This window comes from Nanorana parkeri, unplaced genomic scaffold, assembly GCF_000935625.1.
Source record: "Nanorana parkeri isolate BGI_ZX_2015 unplaced genomic scaffold, ASM93562v1 scaffold121, whole genome shotgun sequence".
Lineage (NCBI taxonomy): Eukaryota > Metazoa > Chordata > Amphibia > Anura > Dicroglossidae > Nanorana > Nanorana parkeri.
The window spans coordinates 2073546-2097870 of record NW_017306389.1 but is presented as its reverse complement, the minus strand read 5'-3'; the positions used below and the strand labels follow the sequence as shown (position 1 = coordinate 2097870).

General features: G+C 42.2%; 1 protein-coding gene across 1 annotated transcript in view; it reads right to left on the bottom strand.

The window, feature by feature from the left end:
- Positions 1-24325, bottom strand: part of PLCD1 (phospholipase C delta 1) — a 95063-nt gene that overhangs the window by 2485 nt on the left and 68253 nt on the right. The window contains exons 3-13 of the mRNA XM_018553480.1: positions 23690-23918; positions 18805-18934; positions 17960-18188; positions 15805-16006; positions 13246-13390; positions 10468-10617; positions 8147-8332; positions 7875-8031; positions 5431-5547; positions 3807-3985; positions 2459-2591 (exon numbers count right to left, since the gene is read on the bottom strand). Of these exons, the coding sequence (XP_018408982.1) occupies positions 2459-2591; positions 3807-3985; positions 5431-5547; positions 7875-8031; positions 8147-8332; positions 10468-10617; positions 13246-13390; positions 15805-16006; positions 17960-18188; positions 18805-18934; positions 23690-23918 (1857 nt within the window). The remainder of the gene's footprint in view (positions 1-2458; positions 2592-3806; positions 3986-5430; positions 5548-7874; positions 8032-8146; positions 8333-10467; positions 10618-13245; positions 13391-15804; positions 16007-17959; positions 18189-18804; positions 18935-23689; positions 23919-24325) is intronic.

The following is a 24325-nucleotide window of genomic DNA, read 5'->3' as shown; positions in this document are numbered from 1 at the left end:
AACTCAATGCTGTACCTGTATGTCACATACTGTAGCCTCCTGATGCGAGTGCACAGCCTGTTGTGGTGTAGAGACCTTTGCTGCCACTGGAAGGTGCATTGGGGAGAGGGCATGGCATATAGCCCAATATAGGGCTACCCTACAGTCTCCGAAGAATATCTTCTTGTGGCAGCTGGGAGCAGTCGCTAAGCATTACTACAGGTTGTGCATGCAAGTGGAGACTGCAGGGCCCAGTATTTTTAATACTGTGATACTCCATCTAGACATGCTTTCAATTTAAAGGGAAACTCTCAAATAAATTCAACATAAAGAATTGCTCTGCAAACCACTTATATAAAATGACATCTCTATTTCAATCTGTAGCCAGCTAAGATTTTGAAGTCTGCCCCAAATTCTAATTGATATCAATTGCAAAATATTTCTGGGGTCGTTTAGTACAAATTTCATTTGCAGAACATTTCCCCGACTGTGTGACAGGTTCACTAATGTTTCAAGACTGAACCAGGGTCGAGCTTAAATCTGAGGCATCCCTGCTCGGTCTATGCTTAGTACGGTGAACCTTTCATCTTTGGCTATAAAGTGGCCATACAGCCAAAGCGGTGCTGGGGGTGCCATGTTTTTCTTATTACAACACAGGGCCTGATCAAGCCAATATGGCAGGCAGACTCTTCCACTCAGCAGGGGAGTTAGTGGACTGGTTTGTCTCAATTTCATTCATTCATTCTCAACATCGGAGTTAAACTTTCTAAAATCCTTGCAATTTATGGAATAAGCCTGAAGACAATTGTGCTTTTTTCTGAAATAAAAGTAGAGCTACACTTGAACCTTTTGCCCACACTGCTTGGACAAAGTCAAATAATAGATTGACACTGAAAGCTTATTTAGCCTTTTGAATATTCCCGAAAACGATTTAGTTTATGCTGTAAACAACATTCATCAGAAATGATCCAGGTCTGAGGCCCCGTTCACACTGAGCGATTTATCGCGCGGTAATTACCGGGATATCGCGGCTATTTACCGCGCGATATCGCTCTCCAATGCTTGGCAATGGGGCAAAGGGTCCTGCTGTCGCAGGTCGTGCGTCGCTACAGCAGGACCCTTTTAGGAGCGGATTTTGCCGCGATTCAAAGCTTTTCAATGCAAGCATTTGCGCAATATCTCGCGACAAATCACGCGATATCGCGCAAAATGCAAATCGCGCGACAAACGCGCAGTGTGAATGGGGCCTTATATGTCTCATGATAATATCACATAGCGTAGAATATTGCTCCTATAGACTGTGGCCACTAGAGGCCACACTTGTATGTCAGACAAAGCAAGTCCCATTCTACCTGGAGTTGGATTGAAGAGATAAATAGTTTATAAGAGAAAACGCAGGATTTTAAAAAAAAGGGCATGAAATCATTTATTTCCATTATTATTTATTTTACCTATTTACATTATTCTTTACATTTACCTCTACTAGACCACAAGCTAATAATCCCAGGCTATTAAAAGTACCCACAGACATCAGTCCGAAATATTCTTAAGGATGCACCGATACCGGTATTTTGGTATCAAGTACGACTACCGATATTTTTTTTCCGGTACTCGTCGATACTGAATACCGAGTACCGGAAGTCCCATTCCGGAAGCAAGGCAGCGTGTAATGACTCGCCACCCAGCTTCCTGATTAGCCGGGTGGCCAGGCAGCGTGTAAAGACTCGCCACCCGGCTTCCCGATTAGCAAGGACGAGAAAGCATGGAGCTGGCTTGCTGGCCAATCATGGAAGCCGGGCGCCGTGTAATGACGTGGCGCCCTGCTGGGAAGCCGGCTTCATGCTCCCTCGTGAGATGACGATGGAGCATGAGATGACGAGGGAGCATGAAGCCGGCTTCCCAGCCAATCAGAAAGCCGGGCCCTGCGTCATTACACGGCGCCCGGCTTCCTGATTGGCCAGCTTCCCAACCAATCAGGAAGGGAGCATGGAGCCGCCTTCCCAACCAATCAGGAAGGTGATACACGAAGTATCGTCTAGGCATCGGAGCATTTGGGCGAGTACGAGTACTCGCCCAAATACTCGGTATCGGCACCGATATCGATACTAGTATCAGTACAGGTGCATCCCTATTCTTAATGAACTGTATAACCGAGCAGACATTCTTGCCACTAACTTTATCTCGGGGAACAGCAACTATCTGTAAAATGCCATCCAGGCCAATTATTTAGCCAGCATGGTCTGGACAGGTCACAGACTGTGAAAGACATACAATCCTTTCCTAACCCAACCATACAGGACAACCATTACCTCATGTATATGGGTACCTTGAGATATCACAGTATATGAGCGTATTAGGCAGATTTTGGTAATCAGGCTTTCTTATGAGCAAACTGTTCCCTTGACTTTAAATGTTGCAGGTACTTTATAAGACTCGACCAGTCCATACATCTATAGTAAGACACTATGTTTAATCTTACCGTTGTTCTCTATGACTTTGGTTTGTTTCTTGTCATTGTCCCGAGCGACGCCCAGTATTTCTACGGATACAAAGGGGTCCACTATGGAACTCTTCTTCTTGTTCAGCTTTGGTAGCTGTTGCCCTGAAATGACCTGTATAGAGATGAATTTGGCCTGTCAATCTAAATAAAAACAACAATGTAGCAGCACTCAAAATCATATGTGGAGGACAGGTCTGGGCAATGCATGGCCTGTGCCAGATGTTTGTAAAGTTTAGGGACTGCCCAACACCTAATCCTTCTGAGTGTTATCTGACAAATTGAAAAAAAGATGTTTTAAAAATGAAGGTCTGTGCACATGCATAGAATATACTGTATGTGGTCACCAGATCGTATATGTGGTATGTTAGCATACTCGATAAAGCATGCTCTGAGAGCCCACAGAGGCATTCACAGTAAACACTGAACTCATCAGGACCATTAAAAAAGAAAACTGGACTTACTCCGTACGTAAGGACTTAGTGCAAAGAACAGTAATGTACGAAATGTAACAGGAATGATCATACAAACTACACTATACGGCCAACCTTGTGCACACTTGTCCATCTGACCTACTATATGGCCAAAAGTTATGTAGACAACCCTCTAAATTACGAAGTACAAATGTTTCCAGTAAGGGGTTCTGTTAATAGTAAAAGCATACAAAAACATTCTAGACAACTGTGAGCTCCTAACATTGTAGCAACAGCTTGGGGAAGGCCCTAATATATCTGTGATGGTCAGCTGTCCATAATGTTTTGGTGATATAGTGTACTTACCAACTAGGGCATATGTTTAAATACTGTCTGGACATGCACTTTAGATTATCAGAAGCAAATACTATGGTCTAATCAAGTTTTACTACATGCGGGAAAAATTATTTGCTTAATAGCCAATTGTTCATTTTTAAAGGGAGAAAAGGAAACAATGGTTTTACTGTGCACATACCACCCCCTTCTGTCATCTGAATGAAGTTGTAACCGCAGTGGGTCCAAGTGCCACAAATGTTCAAGTGCTCGTTTGTAAAAACCACAGCAACCAATTAAATGTCAGATTACTGGAGTCAGAACACATAAGAGGATATGAAGCTGCTAAGGGTCAATTGTTGCTGCATTTTGCACATTACATGTATTCTTTGCATACTTACTGAATAAGCCTGAAGATGACAGATAAGACAAAGCTCCTGTTCAGCGTACAGATAAACATTACCACAATGGCATGTATAAGCCTTTGAAATATGTAACAGTGGGAATGTTATCTGAACTCCAGTACGTGTGTTAAAAGTCTGTAAAAAAGAGGTAGTTGTAAGGCATGTTTGTACATAACTCACCATGACATGAAACTTTTTAGGGGTCCACCACTCTCCATCATGAATAGACTTTGGATTAAATTTAGTCTGATTGTATCGCAGGAATGGGGGTTTCAGCACATAGCCACAAAATCCATTATCACGGAATTTGCCCTGGTACACATCCATGTCTGTACACGGGGTTTGGAAGTTCAACGCCACTGTAAAGTAAAGCCAACATTTGGTAAGCTTGATTCAATCTTAAAAAAAAAAAAAAGATGTATTTCAGAATTGTAACAGTCTTTATTTTAATATTCTAATTAGTTTTCCCTTCAGTGAATTTGCATAAAACATGTGGACATATAAAGATTTAGATGTAAGTGAGCATGTTTAAATGAAGTTTTCTAGTCTAGGTGTAAATGGTGATTGTCTACCCGTTAAATGTGCAGATTCAAGTACTTTGTGCTTGCACAAACATAAAACCTGAAAACCCGGATGTTCATTTTTTTTCCTCATTGAAATTTGTATTATTCAAAGTGATATACAACAGATCAAACTATATGAAAATAAGAAATTGCACAAAAACATTTCAATTCACATGTATGCCCCTACAATAAGGTAAAAGTAACAATCAACACCTGCGGCATCGCTACCTTTGCAAGATCAGTATATGGCCCGGTCATCAAAGCAGTGAACGTAAAATACAGTAAACTAGGAGAGGGATGGGGGACCCCTTTCTTCCCCCCCGCCCCCAATTTGGTCACTCTTACAGACTACGGTACTTTGGATGTATAGTTTCAACATGCAGGGTTGTCAATAAAGTGCCATCCCTCCAACTGGATCCATTAACTAGGGGGCTGCAATCCCCAGGTATCAGGATCAGCTTGGGCACACTGTATGAAATTATGGGGGGGTAGAAGCACTAGAGAAAGCTGAGATAAGAAAGAGGAAGTACAAATAGAAGAAGAAAAAGCAGAAATGTCCAGTGACAGATCTGGACTCACAGAGAGAGAAACAAGAAAAGGAAAGAAAGAGAAGAGAGAAAAATAGGCATCAGGAGAGGGCCCGGGATATGTTCTTAACCTTCACTAAGGCCCTGTTCCCACTGCTCGCGAGATTTGCAGCGCGATATCGCGTTCAAGCTTGCATTGAGCAAGCTTGAATCGCGGCTAAATCCGCTCCAAAAAGGGTCCTGCTGTAGCGACACACGACCCGCGACAGCAGGACCCTTTGCCCCATTGAAATGCATTGAAGCGCAATATCGCGCAGTAATTTGCCGCGATGTCGCAGGAATTACCGCGCGATAAATCGATCAATGTGAACGGGGCTTTACAGTTACCTAATACCCAGGGCCAAAAAAGGATATTATGCAAATTTTGCACTACAGTAAAGGAAGAATGCAGCTGAGGCGGAGAATGACCAAGCAAACTATATTGCAGAACCAGCAAAGAGTGTCACCTGCCTGGCTGTGCACTGTGTAGAAACGACAAAAATTGGATATACAGTATTACAAAATCTTTCGTGAGTATATATGTAGTTCAACCTACTATTCGTCTGTTTGCCCAGTGTTGCACTTTAATAGAAATAGCCATTACACAATAAGTGTATGGGGAAATCTAGATCTTTATCTGAGGACAGAGAGAGAATTTGGCATTGCATGACTTACCAATCTGACAGCCCACATTCCACAAATCTACAGGGCAGTAATTGGAAGAGTCTGTTCTCCGGCCATCAGGGTATATCCTGGTCAGCTGCCGAATATTGTGCTGAACAAAACGGTTTGCTTTAGGAGACAGACAAGTACATAAATATGAGTGTAGAGCACTATGACTGGGATAAAACCACCCTTGTAAAAAAAGCAGCTTTATTATTGTTCCATTATTATCCTTAGAATATTTTTGTGAAACCTATGATAAGCATACTAGATACAGATTTTTAGACAACATTTTCCAGGGTGTCACCATTTCCTATATCCAACATATTGTCTCACCTTAAACAAGGAAAGTTGTTATACTTAATGATTTTAAAATCTGTTAATTTTAAAAGGAATGTTTTCCTCTCCTTTAGTCTGGAGTTCTTCTTTAATGGGCATGGCCGGTAGTACAATCATGTCATAGTAAACCTCCCAATGCATTATAGAATGCATTTTTGTCATTTGGCCGTATCCCCAAAATAAGCTTTACTGGCCATGGAAATTCCTGACGTTTACATGATTAATATTTAATGTAAGAATTTGCATTTGTGGTTGTATGGGATGATATATTGCTGGTACCCATCAGCAATTGATGACATTACTTGACTAACTTAAGGGTCTTTAGGTCAGTAAAAAGGTCACTGATAAATGCCAGATAATGACAGTTTGCAAAGATGTATTAATAAGTGTGAATAAATTGTCAACCAATACACAAGCCTCGCAGTGATTTACATTAAAGAAGATACTTTGCACTATAATGGGTTTGGGTCAGCTTCATTTTAGGGGTTTTTGTTGTTGTTTACACATTTTTGATCTGTTTCACTATCTATATTGAATGTTGTTTTTGCAAAATCAAAAAAAAGGAAAAAAAAATACCTAAAAAGGTTTAACAACCATCACAGCAGAGCACAGAAGCTTGCTTTCAAGCCTTCAATGTCTGATAAGGGATGAGTCACTGCTGTGATGATGACTCAATGATTTCTGTAACCAACAAGCTTCTCACAACACAAGTGAAAATAACTCATGCTAATAAGGTAAAAAGAGACTAGAGCGCAGTCTTCTGGATACATAGAAGACGGAATACTATAAATATGGAATAGTTCATAGTTAATCATTTGAAAAAAAAATACTGATAAACATTTTGCAAAAGGCAAGATATAAGAAGTTCATGCAAGACTTTCACTTAGCTGTCCCAGTGTTGCCTCAAACCAGAAAACAGAGACATGCCCTGCAAAGAAATGGAGGCATAGGGAGAGCTCTGCTATGGACGGTCACAATTCTATGCTAAAGAAGTATCTCCACAAAAACATTTTTGGATTCCCCAGGGGATCGAGTGTATGCAGCACTTCGTTCCGTTCTGATCCACATTGTGGTTGTGCAATAAAAGAGCACTGTCATTTCTCTTCATGCTAGCTGTAGCTCCACCCCAGGCTGAAGCCCAATTTATGGGCATTCCTATGAGGTAGCTACAGCCAGCAATAAAGCCACTGCCCTCATATAATATATATTAATATATTATATTTCTAAGGGGGAGATGTGTAAAAGTGGCCAGGGAGACAGAATGGGACAAGAGGGAAGGAGGAATTGAAAATTAAGGTCAAGGGGAGGAGGTACATCACATGTATGACCTCCCATCTGCTAGAGCAACAGCAGAGATGAACTGGGCACCCAGGTGGGGCTGGATACAGGCAAAGGGAACAGACACCAATCTGCATTGTACTTCTCATTTTTGTTCTTCTGTACTATACAAGTAGTACAGTACACAAGAAGTGCAGTGCACCGATCTCCACTGTGCTTCTTGCAACCTTTACTTCTTGTATGTGTACTGGATTACATGATCACAGGCACAGAATGATGTGTTTTGATCAGGTAATCCAGAACATTCCAATAGGAAACACGTGGCACACAGGGGAGTCATCTCGTGGCCCAACAAAGTACTGATGGGGTGGTCATAATAATAAAATATGCATGCACATATATAAGGCGGCTGCTGAAATCCAGATAGCTTACTGTGCTTGTTTTGGCATTCACTTTAGACTTGACCACCTCATCCTCCATTTCTGCAGCTTCATCCTCATCAGACACACATATATATACACACATACTCCCTTACAACTGGTCCATGGCAGTGCTCATCTCAAGAGAGCCCCGGCTGCAATGGACCAGTACTTTCACCAGACCTAATTATATATTCATGTCCTTTTGAGCATTGAGCAGTGGTGTTGGGAGAGAGGTAGCTCAGCAATCAGGACACGGATTAGAACAAAACCAAGTGTTACCTGCATTTGGTACTTTGGGGGGGGGAACTTCTCTGGTTATCCCTTGGTGTCTGTTTACCCAAATCAATATGTCTGCCCTTGTCCCTGGCAATATTTTGCTAGAGGAACAAGGATATATTACTAGCCTACCAATCTCACCTGACTCATTGGCCAGCTTCAATGCTTTGCTCTCAGTGATGGAGGACATCTCATAAAACGCCTGGTGCTGTATTGCATATTCGTAGCCATGGAAATGCACACTCTTGCAGTATATCACTGTATCAGACAGCTCCTTGGCAAGCTTCAGCTTTGAAACCTAAAATACCAATGTTTATTTATATCATCTGGTGCTGCAAAGCACACACTTTTCCCATAATAATAAAATATGCATGCACATATATAAGGCGGTCGCTGAAATCCAGATAGCTTACTGTGCTTGTTTTGGCATTCACTTTAGACTTGACCACCTCATCCTCCATTTCTGCAGCTTCATCCTCATCAGACACATCATCAGACACAACTTCAGCCACTGGGGCGCCGTTGCTGGCACCATTCTCCTGGCTGCTTTCTGGCGCCTCCAGCTTCTTACCTTTCACCAGGATTTTCCCTTTTAGTTGCTGAAAAAAAGAAAAAAAAAGCCAAGGTGTACATAAAAGGTAAATGGTTTTGGTCAATTTTATTTTTTTAAACAGTTTTTTTACAACTATTTATTTTATTATTAGCATTTAAATATTGGTAACAAGGGGCATTCATGACACAGGATTCCCAGAGTACTAAGAGTCTGCTAAAGAGAGAACACAGCAGGCTGTTTGCCAACAGGCACTCCCTCTCAGTGAAACTTCATACAGTTCATGGAAGGGACATTGTTTGCACGGGGTTTGCATGTACTTTATATGTTTGATTTCATTTCCATGGATTCTTTGATTTCTAAAACCTAACAGTGAGTTATCTGGAATGCTAGCGATAGGATGAATTTCAGTGAAAGCCCTGAAATTTCCTGCTCCAACACCAAAAAGAGTATTTCCAAACAGCAAGTAAAATAGATGAGCTACTATTGCTGCCAAACACTAAAACGGTGCTAAAATCACGACATTGACTAATTTTATCTTAAAGAGGAACCTTTACCCAAATCTTTAAAATAACAACAAAGGCACCTTTAGAAATGTTTAGGAATGACTACCTACAAACAGATACTTGTAGATAATTTTTCCCAGTCTTCTGACAGTGGCCATTTTTACTAAGGGTAGATTAATATATCTCCCTTTACTTCCTGGTACTCTGGCACATGTGACTAGGACATGTGACCATGCACATCATCTCAGGGGAGGAAAATGCATTTCCCTGAGATCTCATGAGATTACGGATGAGATTCCCCACCAATGCACTGCTGATGTAACCTTCCCAGGATGCAATGCTTGCGCATATTACATCATTTGTGCCAAGGCGGACAAGGAAGTGGATAAACTCTATTTGTAAGTAAATGGAAAACATGTTTGTTTAACTAATACATGTAAAATGATTTTAAATCAGCATGCAGAGCTGCCTGTGATGGGGTTTTTTAGTGAAAGGGGCTAAAGCTCCATTTTAAGCTGTTATCTACCTGACCCAGATTCCAGAGGACACCTTCTAACAGGCTCATTGGCAATTACTTCATAATACAGGGATTGTGTAATCATTTCAATATTCATTTTGATAAATATGTAAAACAAACAATGAAAGCATAACTCCAGGGGGGGAAAAAATCCACCCTTGCAGTGGAGACACTGGAAACGCTCTTTACTGGCTAATCTACAAATCACTATATGTAATACAAAAAGATAAAAATTTGGAAGCGCAATCTTGTAGAAATGCAAGTTATTTTCAGATATACTCTGCGATAATAACTCAGAATAAACGTTTATTGAAAATAAGCTGATCTTTCTCTCTTTAAGAATCATCCCCAGGGAACACCAGTAAATAGTCACCAGTAATAGTCTTCATTTTAGCATGTGCCGAGGAGAGGGATACATTGCAAATGTTCATCTTTATTTCCACCACTAGATGGCAGGCTTGGAAAACACAATCTATGAATCCATTTCCTGTTCCTGCAGCTCCTTAAAATGCCAGATGACATCTGGAGTGAATTATCTGATAGTCAGGCAGATAGAAGTGCAGACGTATAGTAGATATGCAGTACTTTTCATATAGAACTTTTCTTTTTGTCTCTTGTGCTCTGTTTGAGATCCCCAAAGAGGACATCTTCTTCCTAATTATGCTATACTAACATTCAGAAAGTTGCACATTCAAAGTATCCTTATTCCATTGGTCTCTGAGGTCAGTGTATCTGGAATATAGCTGGCCCTTGCTATTTGAGACTATTGCCACGACACAAGGCACAATTATTAGATTTCTATTTGGGACGTCAGCTTTGGCTTCCTAGCATTATAGCAGTGACTGCGGCTGCTTGCTCACAGCGTGCAACTCACCACAATCTACTAATGTGAGTCAGCTATGGTGATTCAGAAACGTGCAGCAGACAATACTGTGTTCTAGGAAACCAAAACACATACTGTGTACAATTATGCAAGGCTGAAAAACAAAATCTGGCTCCAGACCCAGGAATGTCAGTGCTCTGAAGTGGAGAAAACAAATTCACCCCATGTTACTAGTGCTGGCACAGAATTCATCAAACCCAGCTAAAATCTCCTCTGCAGCTCAGAAGTTGCATTTATTTTACTCTTTTCTATACAGTAATCTAAAAATGTGCTCTAACCTCAGGGGATGGGAGCTGGTTTAATTTGTCATCAACAGGCATCAGCAGCAGCATGTCCCCCAGTATGTCCTTCATGTGCTTGGCCATTGTCTTCTGCTGATCCAGGCTGCAGTGATTCTCCAGAGAGATGATTACCGGGTATTCAGAGGTCTAAGGGAGAAGAAAGTAAAAAGGCACAGTGCTTTTAGGATGATCGCAAACAATATGAAGAGGCAATTGTGTCATTGGAACAGGAGATGATGGGAAATCGTCAAATAGGGACACCTATTCTGGAGGCTACTGTCTTAAAAGGAGAACTATGGGGTCAGTGTTTTTCTCCATAGTTCTCCTTAGGGTAATGGGAGGACACAAACTAGCGTCCTCCCGTCAGCCTAGTCTCAGTATACCGTGAGCTACAGCTCGCGGTATACTGAGACGCCGCAGCGGATCCCGACTTAGATGACGGGAGCCGCCCAGCTGCGTGAGTGACAGCTGGCTCTGCCTATCTAGAGGCAGAGCCAGCTGTACCCGCCCCCTCCTCCGTCCGTTCCGCCAGTCAGCGCTGGCAGATCGGAGAGGGGAATCCAGCCCCTCCCCCTGTCACGGCAGAGAGCCGTGACAGGATCGAGAGGCGAGCGAACCCGGTATGTGTTCGCTCACCTTCCGATCTACTGAGCCGACCTGTGACAGTCTCATTGTCACAGGTCGGCTAGAACTATGAGGTGAGTGGAAATCACTCATCTCATAGTTCTCCTTTAAGGTGTCATACACTGCACGATTCTGCACTTTACAACCCATACACTTTACAACCCTCGCAAGACTTTTGTCTTGCGAGGGTTGTAAAGTAATTAAAAAAACGTACGATCTGCCCATCTTGGACAGGCAGATCGTACTTGCGATAATCGCAAGCCTGCACCCCTGAGGGGGGGGGGGGCTTCCGATGACTGCAATGCTGAACGGGCAGTGTGCGAGTGTGCACAGCGGCTCGTTCGGCAGTCATCTCTCCATCATGTTAAAAACCAGCCGAAAATCGTACGATTCTCGGCTGGTTTTCCAACATGCTCGAAATACAAAAGTCGCGCGACCGTACATTAGAAACGGTCGCGCGCCTTCCCTACACTGCACGATTCTCATACGAGAATCGTGCAATGTATGGGCACCTATAGATGGGTTTAATCTCCTGTTGTGTCTCCAAGACAAGAATTGAATCTCCCCAATGGGGGACATAGATGGTGGGGAAAAAAAAAAAAAGGACACGGATTTTAGAAATTTCCTAACATCATACACTATAAATCAAGAATTCTAGGAATTAAAAAAAACTTACTCTTGCTTTGGGGCTACCCCGCAATGCAAGGGTTAAGTGCTTGTTTTGTTTAGGGGAGTCAAATAAAGTAGATGCTCATCTGATGCTTGGTTCTGCAGTGGTCAGCACTCACCTCTCTCCCTCTCCGCTCCAGCTATGAAATGTTGGCAGCCTCATGTCTAATGCAAGTCAACAGACCTGCATTGGGTGTAATGTCAGCAGGGCCCAGACCGCTGGAGCCCAAGGAAGAAGAGACTGCGGGGACCAGTCTAGCAGCCCAGCGGGGGCAGAGGACCAGGTGAGTATATCTGCTTTATTTGACTCCCAAAACAAGTACATGATAAAACAAGCACTTAACCCTTGCAGTGAGGGGGTAGCCCCACTGCAAGGGTAATTTTTTTAAGTTCCTGGAGTTCATCCTTGAGAGTCAGATGTCTGGCAACCTTCCTATACTTGCTAAAATGTGGAAACGGTAATGAGTCTGCAAGGCATAACTAAATGCCATATTACCTTGGTGAATATGCAAGTGTGCAGTAGGGGAATCTGCCTGCTAAGTGCTAGCAAGCTGCAGTGCTGTAGCTGGTAACTCCTACTACTGATAGTGAAACCTTCTGCTAGCACAGAGGAACAGAACTAAACCAAATTAAACTGCCATAAAAGTTTAACATTTCAATATTTCACTGAATAAAGAGAATAATGAGAAAAACAAGTAGTATTAAAAAGAGAATGCTCCTAAAAAACCTTTGTTAAAAATAATGTTATACAATTGAATAAAGAGGTATTATATTAGGACTAGAGGTACCCATTAAGTCGATCGCAATCTGCCAGTCGATCGCAAAGCCAACACTGGTAGATCGCGATCGGCTGTGTCCTGTCGCGATCGGCTGTGTCCGCGGAGCTCGTGCGGCTGCCAGCTGAATGTGTCAGACGCCGCAGACGGGAAGGGGGTGCGACACCTCTCCCTGTGTGCAACGTCAGCCACACGAGCACTGCGGGAGGACAGGGCGCATGAGAGGAGACCCGGGAAGCTGCTGCAGTGGAGGTCAGAAAAGACAGACAGGGGAGAGACAGCAGAGAAAGTGAGAGAAGAAAGACAGCAGAGAAAGTGAGAAAAGAGAGAGACAGCAGAGAGAAGAGAGACAGCAGAGAAAGTGAGAGACGAGACAGCAGAGAAAGTTAGAGACGAGACAGCAGAGAAAGTTAGAGACGAGACAGCAGAGAAAGTGAGAGAAGAGACAGCAGAGAAAGTGAGAAGAAACAGGAGAGAAAGTGAGAGAAGAGAGACAGCAGAGAAAGTGAGAGAAGAGACGACAGCAGAGAAAGTGAGAAGAAACATGAGAGAGTGAGAGACAGCAGAGAAAGTGAGAGGACAGGAGAGAGAGGGAGAAAAGACAGCAAGAGACCCCCCTCCCGCCCCTCAATGCAGTTGTTTTTTTATTGGTACATCTCATTGAGCTCGTAATTTGCATTAGAACATAGTCGACAACCCTTCTTACTTTGAAGGCATAGTTCTTTATGGTTGTTATGACATCTTTGAAGAGGATCTTTGACGTCAGCGTATAGCCATGATAAATGTTGGGCTCCCCATTGGGCCCGTCATAGCAATCCAGCTCCACACACCGACATCCTTTTGTAAGAGCCCTGGTTCCAAAGCAGAAGTGTAACATGTCAATTCCAGTTTTAAAAATTACATTTTGAAGTGTCTTTGGAGGCTTTATTATTTACAGTTCCTCCCTTGTAATACCATGACAGGCAGATATTAATACTTCCACATGTCGCTCTTCAACTATGCCATTACGGCTTAAAATAATAAAATAAAAAGTTGAATATAATTAAAAATAAATAGAAAATGTTGCTGTCAGTTTTAGTTTCACAATGCATAAACTTTGGATATAATAATATACTGTATATAATAATATATACATGTGTGTGTGTGTGTGTGAGAATGATTGATATATAGAAAATGTTGTTACCAGCACACCTATGACTAGTGCCAACAATCCATCTTCTTTATTGATGCAGACTGTCAAATAAGGTTTCGGGGCCACACAGGGTCCCCCTTCATCAGGTTTTAATATGACAAGCTGTATAAAGAAGATGGATTGTTGACACTAGTCAGAGCTGTGCTGGTAACCTTTTTCTATAAATCTGAAGATACGCGGTGCCATCCGTGGTTACTACAACATCCTCCTTTGTATAAAGGGGTTCCGGTAAGGAGTGCAGCAGGTCCTCTCGAAGATTGAGAATGTTTGATGACTAGAGTTTTCATTAGTGTCAGTGATTGTACATTGTTCCATAGTATCATCCATAAGGAATGGTGCTGAAGGTTTCATTTACACTTGTGCAGCATAGGAAGAGGGTTGGATCACTTATTAGATATAACAATTTCATGTTTACCAAGAAAAGCCAACTATTGGTGGCTACCAGACTGCTGAGAGGTGCAAACTCCCATAAAGTTGCTGGCAGATTACAGAGATAAGAAAATCCCAACACACAGGGGGTTTTAAAATACACAGGAAAATGAAGACGCCAATCAGAAAGCTTTGATTGGAAAGACCCTCTAATGCCCGAAATATAATATGTAAAGTAACAGCAACTTTTTAATAACAGTAATAACACATAGGGACATATTTATAAAGCATTGAATATGACATTCACCATATTAATTGCAGGCGAATCTTCCTGGTACATGCGAGGGAATGCTTAACCACCTGTGAGTGTATGACGCATGCCACATTCACTACTTCATAAATACGCCCCCATTAGTTGGAGTCTGCTACATGTATTGGTTACATTTGTAAAAGTGTAATTTGTAAAACTAAAGCCAAACCTTTTTTTTTGGCTTTAGTACTCTTTTGGGTCAAAGGAGTAGATTTACTAATGTCCTCCTGACCCAAAGTCAGCATATAGTGGGCAACAGCCCCCTATATGTTGACAGTGCAGAGCCGCACTACAGCAGGGAAGGATCCAGCTGCCAATCAGCCACCCCGCTGCCTGATTAACAGCTGGATCTGCCTCTCTAGAGCTAGAGCCAGCTGTGCCCACCTCCTCTGCTGCCTGCCCCTCTAATGAGCGCTGGAGAAACAGAGAAGGAGGGGTGGAATGCCTGCAGGGAGCGGTGACTGACAGTCACTTCTCTCTGCAGGCAGAAGATGTGAGCCGAGTGATCAGCGGTTCGTGAGAACTTGCTCAGTTCTCAATCTATAGGGCCAGCATGGGAGACCTGCAGTGTCACACAACAGCTCCAAGTATTGGGAAAAATACATTTTACTCTCCCAATACTTCTCCTTTAATGAATAAGTCAGGAAGCTCACAAGAAAAGGTCACTGGACATTCCAACAATATATCTCCAATCAGCCGAGGTCCATAAAAATCCAACTTTATTGTTGTAAATTCCATGCAAAGTTCAAAATACAAAAAGGTATACACCACCATAGTATCTCCCACCACAACGCCTCTCACGCGTTTCACCACCTGGGCTTAATCATAGAGGTAGAGTAGTGTAGAGAGAGTGTAACAGGACATTGCAAGTTGGCATAATCTTTTCCCCAACATGGTATTGTAAGGATTTATGTTGATCACACACGCAATGTTTCAGTTTTAATCTATGAGAATCAGATGAGCAAAATTTACCAAGAACTGTGTAATATGAAATATAAACTGTGTCTTATCAACTAGATACAAATTTAAAAGATTGTTTAGGTGCACCTGCACATCTGATACGTTTCCGTTTCACAACATTCAGCTGTGCTCAAAATCCCATCACCCAAAATTGTACCTACTCCATGTTAGTATCATATTAGATATACAATGACGCGTTAGTGCAGGGGCAGGCAACCTAGGTATCTCAGCTATGGTGAACCTACAAATCCCACCAGCCCTATGGGAGTCATGCCTGTGGCTGTCAGAGTCTTGCAATGCATCCATCATGGGACTTGTAGTTCCACAACAGCTGGAGTGCCGAGGTTGCCTACCCCTGTGTTAGTGTTATCTTGGGAAAGCCTTTCCACCCTGCTGTGATCATAGTAGTAGATTACCAGCTTATAGCAGCTCACCTTATGTAGGCCTCAGTACTGCTTGGTCCTTTTAGCTGGTCTTCCATCAGGTAAGTGTTGTGTGAAGAGGAGATGAAGTAATGAGACAGTGGCTGCATCATGTCCTGGTAAACTTTACTGTGTTCTGGGTTAAATACATTGCCATCAGCAGACAGCAGGTATAAAAAGAAGCCGTCTTTGGTCAGGGCCTGTTGATTTTTAGCTGTAAAACAACACATGGCATGCAATTACAGCACCCTATAGAATTAATTATTTTATAAATCCAGCAAGGTCCAGAGAGGAAAAACCTGAATGTTAAAAGATGTAATAGTTTAAAAACACTTGAGCTTCTGTGGTGCCATATTTTGCCCTCCTCTTTAGGGACAGTTGCTACTAATGGTCAGTGTTGGCAGGCTTCTCCCCCAATGCAAGTCTATGGGGATGTGAGAGTGGCTGAAGGTGGTCAAATGCACTACAAGTGCACCTGCAATGAATTCTGAATCTCAAAAATGTTTCACACCGATGTCAAAAGCACAATGAGGGGAATTTATCCAATCTGGCGCAGCTTTGCCAGGCAACCAATAAGCTTCTCTCTTTAATATTCAAATCTTATCTGAACAAACTTCAGGGCTGGTTCACACCACAAACTGGAACGCACTGGAACGCAAGCCGGCCGGCTCCCTGCATTCAGGGGTGGGAGGGGGAGTGGCGGTGCATTGAAGTCAATGGCACCGCAGCCACGCCTTCCGCAGAGCAATCGCCCGCACCCGGAACGCAGGCACATTAGTGTCTGCGTTCCGGTCCAGTGCGATCTGCAAAAATAATGCTTACAGTATTTTTGCAGATCGCACTGGACCGTAACACAGGCACATTAGAGATTCAAGAAGAAATCTCCCAAAGTGAGAGGAATTCCACTCTTAGACAGTTGTCCCCATTGGACGATTCCCATTTACCCCATGTTCTAGGGGCACCTCTAAATTTTGGGATTTCCTCTCATTTTTCAGTGACAGTGGTTACCAGTACCAGTGTGAATCTTTCAAATCGGCACAGCGTTAAAAACATAATGTGGTCTAACCCCTCCCAACACACAAAAACACTTCAAATGCTGTAAATCTATTTAGGGGGCATAAAACCCATCAAATGCTTACAAGGTAGGTGGCAGCCACCAGTTGCCTGCAGATAAAGACTATTGCTATCCGTGTGTAAGCAGTGGCCTCTCTACAGATGTCCCAGCCTTCCCCCAAATCACTCCTATAGCTCTGCAATAAGCAGAACGTATGAGCTTTGCTGATTGTAAAGCTATAAGACTAAGGGGGCATGCCAGACCTCTGCAGAGAGGCTGCTGCTTTCACAGGGAGCAGCAATCCTCATCTGGAGAAACTGGAGCCAGATAAATAAACAGTGACAAGTTGTACACTGATGGTTTTAATGATCCCTGATAAAAATGACAATACTTAGTGAGAATATCAATGCTCCTTTTACTTAACATAATCTTATTGTCAATTATTCTCCATTAAAAGCCCAACTCCAGCCCAAACCTTTTTGATTTTGGATAGAGCGGGGAAGTGTTAGAGTTGGCTATTGCCACCTCTAATTGGCTATTGGCTATTGGCTACTGAAGCATAACTTCAGCCAAATTATTTTTGTCAGTTTGTCAGAAAAGTTTGGATTTCTTTCAAAATTTAATTTTTGTCTTTATTGTGCCGCCTTGGGGACATCTTTCCTCACTTCCTGTTGTTGTGATGCTCATAAAAGAAATGAGAGGTGCTGTTGTCATCAGGACAGGAAAAAAAAAAAAAAAAAGCATCAATAAAATCAGATGTTCTAATCTTTCCCACTCCACTAAAAATAGGTTTCTGTTTAAATCTCCGTCTGTCTGTTGCAGAGGTTTCCCATAATTTCCTGTCCTGACAGGAAGTGGGGGGAAATCTCCCCAACAAGGTCACAGGTGGCAATAGCCAACTCTAACCCTTCCCCACTCTGTCCAAAATCAAAAAAGGTTTGGGCTGGAGTTGGGCTTTTAATGGACAATAATATTATGATAAGTAAAAGGAGTATTTAATTACATTGTATTTATTTTTACATTTTTCTAATAGGTGTTGGACAACACGACTTTCTCTTTTTCCTTTGTACCAGATGTGGTAAGTTTTCCCTCCAGAGGATGTGCCTTGCTTACCTTCCTCAGTTGGCTCATACTTGTCTATCAGGGAGAATACCTGCTCCAGGCTCATGGCCTCCCTCTGCTCCTCAGCTAGAAATTTTTGCAGGTTTTCAGCAGACATGAAATCGTCGCTGCTATTGTAGGTCTTGAATATTATATCTATTTCTTCTCGCATTGTAAGGATTTTATAAAATTCTTCAATTTCCTTATCCTCCAAAGATCCAGTCCGTGATCTATCACATTGCTAAAAAAATGAATAATACACCATTATCAAAACCTACTGATATTACATTACAAACATGCTTTTTGATCTGCAAAACAAAAATAATAAATATCAGTGGACAAATACCAGCACGTCCAGTGTCTGTTGTCTCGTTAGGATACACATTACAGTTAGGCTGGATTCACACAATTCTATGTTCATTTTCATGCGGTTTATGTGCATACACCAATAAAGGTTCCAGTACTGGAGAGGAGTTCCACTTATGTATATTGTGGCCTTAAGTGACACTGCAAAATGTTTTTTTGGACCCAAATTTTTTTTACTGTGTTGCTGTTTGCCCCTTAAATACTTTTCTCAAAGTAACCTTAGTGCATTGATATCATTTCTGTCTAGGGAACCTAAACATTGATTATAGAATCTCCTCTTGGGTCCTGATGCACAAGATGATCACGATGGCACTAAATCACGAATGGTACCACATTTATGTGGTTGGACCCTCTAGTTGGCTTTCCATGTAACAATATGGAGAACTCGCATCCACTGGCGACACTCTATTGACTTTAGTATTAAAAACAGACAATATTAAAAGGAAAGAGAATAATATGTGTACACAATTTGGCATGTTTTGGGTACATACCTGGAATATTTGTTTTGCATAGTTGTCATCAGTCTCAATATTTACTTCCAGCAAGAACCGCTTCAGCTCCTTGAGGCTCATCTTGTTGTCTTTATTCTTGTCTGCTTTCCGTAGACATGTGTGAATCCAACTTTTTTTAACGCATTAAGGAAAAAGCTCCGCTTTACATAGGTAAATGTATATACCATAATTTGTTACGCAGTTGAACATTGAATACAGTAGAGCAACCTAAAAATACCAGGACACTAATATTCAAACTATGACCACCTTACATGGCGGCTGTGTCTGGCCCACCTCAACCCATACCTTATTATTGGTTAGAGAGGCTGCACAATCATAGTGATGGGCCAACAGTGAGACACTGGAGGTAGGAGGGGATGTGCCAAGGCCAGTGACCAAGAGAGGTGGTTGCTATCAAAGTGTCATAAAGCTCAGGTTTTCTGGGGGCCTGAGGCAATCTACAAGAAACCAAGGATAACTACTTGTTGCCGTTGCAAAGAAGAGGTAGGCTCTCTTGGGCTCCATTCACATTTAGCGTTTGCCATGTGGAAGACTGGATCAATGATGCTCTGGCAATTATACCAAGACACTGGAGAGAAGAACCTCAGGCCCCCCTCTGTATCTGAATGGATCAAACAAGTAGATCATAGCCATGAAATGGAAGAATTCATGTTTACCAAATGTGATGTGTTAGATAAATGTATCTGAACCTGGGCATGCTGGGACCACTTTACTACGACTCCTACATATGGCTACCTTAAATCTGACTTTGATGGGACGCTGCTGACTCAAGGCTTCCCGATTATGTACCCTGTTATACTGAAAACGGGGATTTTTATATGGGAGCTTTCTGGTGGCCTTGGGAGGATCACCTCTTCCCCCTTTATTCTTTTCTCCCTTGCTCCTTTTCTTTAATCCTTCTCCAGGTTTCCTCTTGATCCTTTTTTACCTCTCCTTTTCTTTACACCACTAATCTTTTCTTACAGCCTTCTATTTTTAAACCAAGACATACTCTATCCTACAATACTTCCAAGCTGCCTTTTTTTGATCCCTCACGGGAACTTTTATATCCGTTATGTGTCATCCCCATTGCCATCAATATCCACAAGAGGTCTTTTTCTATCCCTCAACTATGCCAAGTTTGTACATTACGACTGACCTTCTTATTGGACTTGTACATATGATAGGATTGATCTCTGTATGGAGCTTTTGCATACTTCCCTTTCAAGCTGTACCTGAATTTCACACTCTTTATGGTTGTACTTTGTTCTTGTTTGTTCTGTTTTTTTCTTTTTATTGTGTTGTATTATATAATGTTTCTTTTACAAACTTTCAAAAAAACGTATTGAAAAGTAACTAAGGATGGCGTGCAGTATTCCTTTGACATTTTGAGAGCATAAATAAAATAAGAAAATAACTGACATAATGTTCTGGTCCGGGGAAGCAACATTATTCTAATGTCTGACTTTCTGTCCATGGGCTTGCTGTCAAATAGTAGGAGGGTAAACTAGGTTATTATAGTTTTAGAAACACCTTCAGTTACAAAGGATTTTCCCCTCTTACAGTTATGGACCCTAACTAATGTTATTATAATCCGGCATTGTGTGTAGTCTTAGTAAGAGCATAAAGTTTTCATATACTGATCCATAAACTGTATTAAAATACTTCTACCTAAACCAACATACAATTCATATTTTTCCCCCCAAAGACAGGAAATAAATTGAACATGCCAAACGTCAGACAAGTAAATATAGTAGCAGCTGGTGCCTCTCTTTACCACACCAGTCTAAGCCAACTAGTAATTACAAGATCATGCTAGCTGGAGATGGTTTTCATACATATATTTATACTGTGACCTACACCCAATTTCTAGAGGTCTCTATAATTAAGGAAATACGTGTACAATAAGCTAACTACCACAAGAAGTAAAACCTCTGACATGCTGGAGGACATTCTGTTGTCTGTGGTATAAATATTCATGATGTCGCTGTGTTACAGAAACCCAGGGTTGTCTAGGTGTGTGATAGTATATTAAGCAACAAAAGACATAAGTGAACCTTTTACAATGATAAGCTCCTGCACTAATGAGCCTAGGTAGGGTGAATTCACTAAAAGATTCAGACAGAGGACAACAGAATCAATATCATGATACACACCCCACTCTCCCTCCCCGTGGTCAGAAGTAGTATTGCCCATAATTAAAGGCCTATGCAACCAAAGACCGATATTTTGGCTCCGGATAAGTAGCAGCAGGGTAAACCACCCACCAGATTTTTATAGCTCTTTTGGACTGCTACGAAGGGATGTCTGTGTCCAAGGTTTCAGTTCTAACCCCTTATTGTGAGGAAGGTGGAGGAAATGTTTTTCCAATTGATACATTAAAAGATATTTAGCAAGAGTTACTACTTGTAAAAACAGAGCAATCTATTGTGGAAGCACAAAGAGCTATAGAAGACCGGTGAATAAATTAAGCCACCAATGTCTCCTATCTGAAACAGCTGTTGTGGGTGTAAAGAGCCTTTAAAACAGAAGTGTCCATGAGGGGGGGTATGGGAACCAAATGAAGGTGGTATGGGACTGGAGACTCAAAAAATTAAGGTGCCCATACACTGCTCGATTCTCGTACGAGAATCGGGCGAAATCCCGCGATCGTACGAGAATCGAGCAGTGTGAACGAAGACGTGCGACCGTTTTACTGTACGGTCGCACGTCTTTTGTCGAACCAACATGCTCGAAAACCCGCCTAGAATCGTACGATTGTCGGCGGGTTTCTAGCCTGCTCGTCCACTAGCTGCGGAACTGGCCGGTGTGCGCACAAAAAAAGTCTTGCGATGGTCGTAAGGTGTATGGGCACCTTTAGAGTTAAGACCACACTACACAGAGGAGCCTTGACGAGGCAGTGTGGCTTGCACAACTTTTGCAAAATATGTGCCACTAAAACCTTTGTATTTAATCCATACTGTTAGATAGGGCATTTTGTTTGGTTGCAGGCTAGCTGGTAAGTGTGCTGGGAAACTTCTGTGTTTTGTATGGTATGGAACTGGATCTCCAATTTAAAAAAAAACAAGTTACTGTGCAGTACTAAACCTGAGATTAAAATCAATTCAGATGGCATACAAGCAACACTGTCAACAACTCAATTGCATGTTTTGACTGCACAAAAACAGCAAAACTCACTCGTTGTACATGTGTGTATTGAGCGTGTATAAAGCATGTGTATTTGTGATATGAGAAAATCTGTTCTGTTTCTAGCTATCTATATGTAAAGTAAAACCAAGCTAATGACATTTTCTAAAATCATACTGGTACTTAATAAGACCAGTGATGATGACAACAATATGGTGAAGGCGGAATGGGGGACATGTTGGGTAGGGTATGTGAAAGCAAGTACTCAAGGGATAGCAGAGAAGAGAGGGTGCAGTTTTCTTTATATATAAAAAGGCACCCCACATCTTTCGTACAGTATATACTCTATGCTGATCCTTATCCGTGAAGTCATCAACTAGCTTAGGAAGCAAGCATGCTAAATCAACACCATGTGTTTGCAGAAACCTTGATGCCTGCAGACAACTTTATACAAGCTCACCTTTCATGAAAGAAGTTTGAGGGCTTGTTCACACGACATCCGGATTGTGTCCGGACCAGATCCGTACCAGAGTCTGACCTTGCTACTTGCCTGGTTTTCATGCTGATAATTTGGCTGGAATATTTTAGGAGGCACTTCCCTGAAGCAAGCACAGATTTTCCTGCATGTTTGTTGCCAGAAGATGAAGCCACACAGCAAGACAATTAGTAACTTCAGAAGAAAAGTCACCAATGGTAGCCTATATACACTTCTCTCAGAACCGGTGTGTACTTTACTTTGTACTGTTCAGTTGACTCTTATCGGAGTGTTTAGTAGCAAATGGCAAGTTATTGAGGCAAAAGTAAAAATTCACTGTAGATCAGGGAGCCTATTAGTAAACAGAAGAATATAAATTTGCCATTCAGCCAGGAAATGCGTAGGTGTGCAAAATGCAGAGAATGACTTTCCCCAGAATTTAAAGAAAAATGCTGCAAGCAACATGTAGGCCTCACTACCTTTAAGCTGAACTGCAGCACTTAAAAAATCCTAACATTGTGCCTCCCTTACCAGATGAAGCATGATACAAGGCTTGTTTTGTCTAGGGGGTGATCTAAAACCTTTCTCCTTTACCTTTTGTGCACAGTCCAGAAGCAGATCCTCATCAATCCCTCCACGGAATGTGGGTGACCACTCTGACTTCACTACATACAATTCAGGATCAGCCTTAAAAGGAGAACTATGGGAGCAGGGCTTTTCCACATGGTTCTCCTAAGGGTCACGGGAGAAAACACAAACTAGCGTTCTCTCATGACCCAAAGCTCAGTATACCGTGTGCTACAGCTCACGGTATACTGAGACGCTGCAGCCGGGACGTATCCCGACAGAGCTGTCGAGACCCACCCATCTGCGTGATTGACAGCTGCCTCTGCCTATCCAGAGGCAGAGCCAGCTGTGCCCAGACCCCCCCCGTCCGTCCGTTCCGCCAGTCAGCGCTGGAGTATCGGACAGGGGAGGGGGATCCCTGCAGGGAGCCGTGAGTGACAGTCACGGCTCTCTGCAGGGATAGATCGAGAAGTGAGCGAGCGACGGTATGTGTTCGCTCACTTCCCGATCTACTGAGCCGACGTGTGACAGATTCATTGTCACAGGTCGGCTCAGATTATGAGGCTGAGTGAAAATCACTCGCCTCATAATTCTCCTTTAACAGGAACTGGTGTGCTGGAGTGTAGAAAAGGCTTGTAGAAAAGCCACAGAAATAAGCAATACCAATGACACCACCAATGCTCGTTGCACAGGCCCCAATCTTGCACAAAAGGATACTGCCGTACCTTTTGGTTTTGGCTCATGGATCGTGACTTGCTCATTATTTTACTTAATCCTCCAGTCCAGTGAGCAGCTTCCTCATTAGTGCTGGCTATTAGATCAAGGTTCTTGCGATTTCCCTTGAAGACGATGGAAAAGCAGAGCTTACTTGGCACAGTCGAAGCATAACGTTTCATCCCTTCTGTCTCCTGGCCAGGACGCACGTCCTCAATGTCATCAATGCTAACTGTCAAAGAAAAAACAGAATTGTAGTTAGAACACCAAATAGTCTACTGGGCTGGCTGGTGCAATAGGTCTACATAACAGTACAAACATAAAAGTCAGACATCCAATGCACCTGGGCCATTAAGAAAAGTTTCTCTTTACAAAGGGAACTTTTACTTTGCTTGGAACTACTCTAGTTCCCAGCAAAAATACATTTTTTTAATTATTATAATTTTCTTGCACATGATTGTGTATTCTTTGCACAAACATGCTCTCCTTACATCTTGGTGACTGGCTGCTGCTGAGAGGAAGATATTTTAAGAAAAAAAAAATTACTTTTTGCCTGGAGTCATTCATCAGTAATGTGCTATAACCTCACGGGACACTATGCGAGTGCAAATATTTGTATACCACAAATAAAGTTGTTTA